This window comes from Hemibagrus wyckioides, linkage group LG07, assembly GCF_019097595.1.
Source record: "Hemibagrus wyckioides isolate EC202008001 linkage group LG07, SWU_Hwy_1.0, whole genome shotgun sequence".
NCBI lineage: Eukaryota > Metazoa > Chordata > Actinopteri > Siluriformes > Bagridae > Hemibagrus > Hemibagrus wyckioides.
This window is the reverse complement of record NC_080716.1, coordinates 4,311,612-4,316,611: the sequence shown is the minus strand read 5'-3', so window position 1 is coordinate 4,316,611 and position 5,000 is coordinate 4,311,612. Positions and strand designations below refer to the sequence as shown.

General features: G+C 40.9%; 1 protein-coding gene across 24 annotated transcripts in view; it reads left to right on the top strand.

The window, feature by feature from the left end:
• Positions 1 to 2,036: 2,036 nt before the first annotated feature.
• Positions 2,037 to 5,000, top strand: part of prtfdc1b (phosphoribosyl transferase domain containing 1b) — an 11,090-nt gene continuing 8,126 nt past the window's right edge. For 18 of the 24 annotated variants that reach the window (XR_009205100.1, XR_009205093.1, XR_009205092.1 and 15 more), the window contains exons 1-3: positions 2,039 to 2,253; positions 4,379 to 4,485; positions 4,631 to 4,814. Coding sequence is in view for 1 of the 24 variants with exons in the window: in XM_058396060.1 (XP_058252043.1) it covers positions 2,209 to 2,253; positions 4,379 to 4,485; positions 4,631 to 4,814 (336 nt within the window). In the remaining 23 variants the exon portion in view is untranslated. Of the gene's footprint in view, positions 2,373 to 4,378; positions 4,486 to 4,630; positions 4,815 to 5,000 lie in introns of all 24 variants that reach the window. The other 6 variants (XR_009205109.1, XR_009205111.1, XR_009205110.1 and 3 more) reach the window with 2 other exon arrangements.

Genomic DNA, 5,000 nt, shown 5'->3' with positions numbered 1-5,000 from the left:
GAGAGAGAAAGAGAGAGAGAGAATGTATGTATATGAGAGAGAAAGAGAGAGAGAGAATGTATGTATATGAGAGAGAGAGAGAGAGAGAATGTATGTATATGTGTGAGAAAGAGAGAGAGAGAAAGTGTGAGAGAGAAAGAGAGAGAGAGAAAGTGTGTATATGAGAGAGAAAGAGAGAGAGAGAATGTATGTATATGAGAGAGAGAGAGAGAGAGAGAGAGAGAGAGAATGTATGTATATGAGAGAGAGAGAGAGAATGTATGTATATGTGTGAGAAAGAGAGAGAGAGAAAGTGTGAGAGAGAAAGAGAGAGAGAGAATGTATGTATATGAGAGAGAGAGAGAGAATGTATGTATATGTGTGAGAAAGAGAGAGAGAGAAAGTGTGAGAGAGAGAGAGAGAGAGAGAATGTATGTATATGTGTGAGAAAGAGAGAGAGAGAAAGTGTGAGAGAGAAAGAGAGAGAGAGAATGTATGTATATGAGAGAGAGAATGTATGTATATGAGAGAGAAAGAGAGAGAGAGAATGTATGTATATGAGAGAGAGAGAGAGAGAATGTATGTATATGAGAGAGAAAGAGAGAGAGAGAATGTATGTGTGAGAAAGAGAGAGAGAGAATGTATGTATATGAGAGAGAAAGAGAGAGAGAGAATGGATGTGTGAGAAAGAGAGAGAGAGAAAGTATGTGTGAGAAAGAGAGAGAGAGAGAGAGAGAATGTATGTATATGAGAGAGAAAGAGAGAGAGAGAATGTATGTGTGAGAAAGAGAGAGAGAGAAAGTGTGTGTGAGAGAGAAAGAGAGAGAGAGAGAATGTATGTATATGAGAGAGAAAGAGAGAGAGAGAATGTATGTATATGAGAGAGAAAGAGAGAGAGAGAAAGTGTGTGTGAGAGAGAGAGAGAGAGAGAGAATGTGTGTGTGTGTGAGAGAGAGAGAGAGAGAGAGAGAGAGAGAGAGAATGTGTGTGTGTGAGAGAGAGAAAGTGTGTGTGAGAGAGAAAGAGAGAGAAAGAGAGAGAGAGAATGTATGTATATGAGAGAGAAAGAGAGAGAGAGAATGTATATGTGTGAGAAAGAGAGAGAGAGAGAATGTATATGTGTGAGAAAGAGAGAGAGAGAGAATGTATGTATATGAGAGAGAAAGAGAGAGAGAGAATGTATGTGTGAGAAAGAGAGAGAGAGAATGTATATGTGTGAGAAAGAGAGAGAGAGAATGGATGTGTGAGAAAGAGAGAGAGAGAATGTATATGTGTGAGAAAGAGAGAGAGAGAGAATGTATGTATATGAGAGAGAAAGAGAGAGAGAATGTATGTATATGAGAGAGAAAGAGAGAGAGAGAATGTATGTGTGAGAAAGAGAGAGAGAGAATGTATGTATATGAGAGAGAAAGAGAGAGAGAGAGAATGTATATGTGTGAGAAAGAGAGAGAGAGAATGTATATGTGTGAGAAAGAGAGAGAGAGAATGTATATGTGTGAGAAAGAGAGAGAGAGAATGTATATGTGTGAGAAAGAGAGAGAGAATGTATGTATATGAGAGAGAAAGAGAGAGAGAGAATGTATGTATATGTGTGAGAAAGAGAGAGAGAGAAAGTGTGTGAGAGAGAAAGAGAGAGAGAGAATGTATGTATATGAGAGAGAAAGAGAGAGAATGTATGTATATGAGAGAGAAAGAGAGAGAGAGAATGTATGTATATGAGAGAGAAAGAGAGAGAGAGAATGTATGTATATGAGAGAGAAAGAGAGAGAGAGAATGTATGTATATGAGAGAGAGAGAGAGAGAGAGAATGTATATGTGTGAGAAAGAGAGAGAGAGAGAATGTATGTATATGAGAGAGAAAGAGAGAGAGAGAAAGTGTGTATATGAGAGAGAAAGAGAGAGAGAGAATGTATGTATATGAGAGAGAGAGAGAGAATGTATGTATATGAGAGAGAAAGAGAGAGAGAGAAAGTGTGTATATGAGAGAGAGAGAGAGAGAGAATGTATATGTGTGTGTGCGCGCGCATCATCCACTTTTTATCCTGTTATAAAATGGTTCCTGGAGATTTCTGTGGATAGTTCATGGTTCTTGGGTTGTTTGTTTGCGCATGCGCGGATGCTCTGTTTCAGCGTCACTGAAAAGGAGCTTTGTTCTGTTCTGGATTTGTTTTTGTGCTGAAATGTAAAGGAAAAGGGGGAAAAAAAGAGAAAGAGCTGAAGATCTGCAGCATGGCCCATCTGAGCGCGAGCACACCGACTCACAGAGGCGTCGTGGTAAATAATCCCGGGACTATTTCTCTGATCCGCGAGAGCGCGTGAGCTTTAGCTGTGGAGTCGCGAGAGAAGTTTGAGAAGTTTCCCACATTTGTTTCTCCTTGTTGTGCAACATGCAGGTCAGCGTGTGGAGCTAACACACGGATACCTTCATCCTTCTGCTTCTCAGATACGCGAACGACAAGCTTCTAGGCTTGATTTTTTTTTTAAAAAGAGCTCATTCATTCATCCATTCACTTCAGAGCAAAACCAGTATAAACCCCTCCCATTCGGGTCAAACTCTAACTCATCATCTCTGGGGGTAAAATGTTAGATTAGTTGATTGATTTGTTTTTTTTTATAAAACAGCTGTACACCAGGCTCTAAATTCAGCTTCTAATACGACTTCCTCGTTCCACCTTAAATGGTGCGCGGTGACGTCACTCGGTTACCTGGCGACGCCTGGACTTGTTTACATGGAGTTTGTGCTTATAAGGAATTCGGAATAAAAAACAAATAACAGCATGCACAAAAAAACATCCATGTCTAGCAAATCTTGTGCACAATATCAGATGCAAATAAATAATAATCGTGTGATGAAATACTGTAGTAAAAATGATTTATATTGTAAACACAGTAGAGTTGTAGATGTAACCACGTGCCTGCGCGAGCGGCCATGTTGGTTTGACGTCATTCTTTGAGGAACTGGTGGTTGGGAAGACAAGCCCATGCTAACTCATTGAACCTTCATGATGTTTTCTGGAGGTCTTTCCGCTTGTAGATGGTTACCAGTCACAACCTCAACTTAAAGTGGTCCAGGAAGTTCTAACGAACTCTAGCGAGCTAGCTAACAACTGAATGTCGGCAAACAAGAGTTACAGAGGAGTTTTATCTATTTCATTTATTCATTTTTGATCACCACTACCACAGACGTCTATCAGTCTTTACCAAGAAATGGTCTAGCTAGCATCTAGCTCACTCTATCTGGCTAAAGTTAGGGAACAAAAACACATAAAGTTTATATAACTTATGAAGCTAGCTAGCATGCTGAGTATTTATTTTTAACAACTGTACCACAAAAATGAAGAATCGCTCTAATTTTCAAGAAAGTTGACACCAAGCGTTCGAGCGACGTCGTGTAAACAAACATGATATGGCTTAGCTTAATGGCTTAGGTAATTCTGAACATCTGTAATAAAAAAAATAACACATGCTAGTTACTGAGGAAGGTTCTAGCTCAATAAAACAATAACTAGCCAGCTAGCAACCGAATTAGAGAACTTGCTGGTGTTCGTTAGCTAGCTAGCTTAAACAACAGCGTACATTGTTCTACATGTTTTTTTATTTGTAGTGTAATTAAAGATGGAAAGATGGGGAAAATGGCGTCCAGGGGGAACAAAATGGCCGCCTGGAACTGTTACTGCCTCAGTTCAACGGTTAGAAATTCAAATCCTAACGGTTTCTGCTGGCTCCGCCCCTTTACAGTACAGTACAGTACAGTCCATCAGGTCTTTTTTCCCCCCTCAGTGTTAGCACTAAAACATTTTATTTACTCAAAAAAATATAAATTAAGGAATAGCCTTCATTATTTCATTTTTATTAACATGAATTTATATCACACTAAAACGTTTTCATATTCCAAACGTCTTTGCAATACCGAGTGCGCGTGGACACGCTATTTAAAATGACCAAAAAGCGCCACCCTCCGGCAACACGGCGCATTACTCCGGGTTTTATTATTTAAGGTGGAACACTGCATGGTATTCAGATTAGGGAGAGGAATTGTTAATAATCCCACTCTCACACGATCCGGAAGGAATTCTCCCCTGTCTCGTGCGCTCCTGCAATCTTTTCCGTTAGTCACTTTACTTCACAGTTTAGTCCACATTTCTGGAATAAAGTAGTTCCTGAGTCACTTCCTGTGTTTGTCCAACAAGCTTTAAATTGTCCCTCATGTAAAATGTGCTCTTTCCCACATCGATGTTCTGGGGTCCTGCAGGATCTGTGGAGATTAGTCATGTCTGAAATGGATGAACTTTACCTCAGGAGTGTGTGAAGTGAGCGTGTGTAAACAGAGATATAAAGGCAGCAGTGTTGTGTATGACTCGTGTCAACATCCCGACAGCTAACGTTCTTTCACGGCTAGATTCCAGACGATTGGCCGGGATACAGTCCAGATCTTTTCACCTATCCGGAGCATTACAGTGGGGCTCTGGACTGTGTCTACATTCCCCATGGAGTCATCATGGACCGGTAATGATAAACACACATGTTCTCTAGCGTTTTACTCACACGGTCAGCCTACATTACCCAGCATGCTTTGCATAACAAGCTACATTTAGCCCTTGACGATCAGTTAGCGATGACCATGGTGTGGTAAAAAGGTGTGTGTTTGCAGGACGGAGCGACTGGCGCGCGACATCATGGACGATCTGGGTGACCACGACATCGTGGTGCTGTGCGTGCTGAAGGGTGGACACCAGTTCTGCTCCGATCTGGTGGAACATATCCAGGTGCTGAACCGCAGCTCCAGCAAGTCCTTGCTCATGACTGTGGACTTCATACGACTCAAGAGCTACCTGGTAATCAGACGTTTACTAAAATACCACCATCACAGAGACACGGAAAGTCCAGATCTGTTCCATGAATCAAATCATTCCACAAATAAGAGTCGATTCTTTTCAGCTCCGAAACGACTCGCTGCCATTTATTTCCAAGCTGGAAAAAGTTTGTGACCTTTTGACCAATCAGAACATTTCTCATTGTCT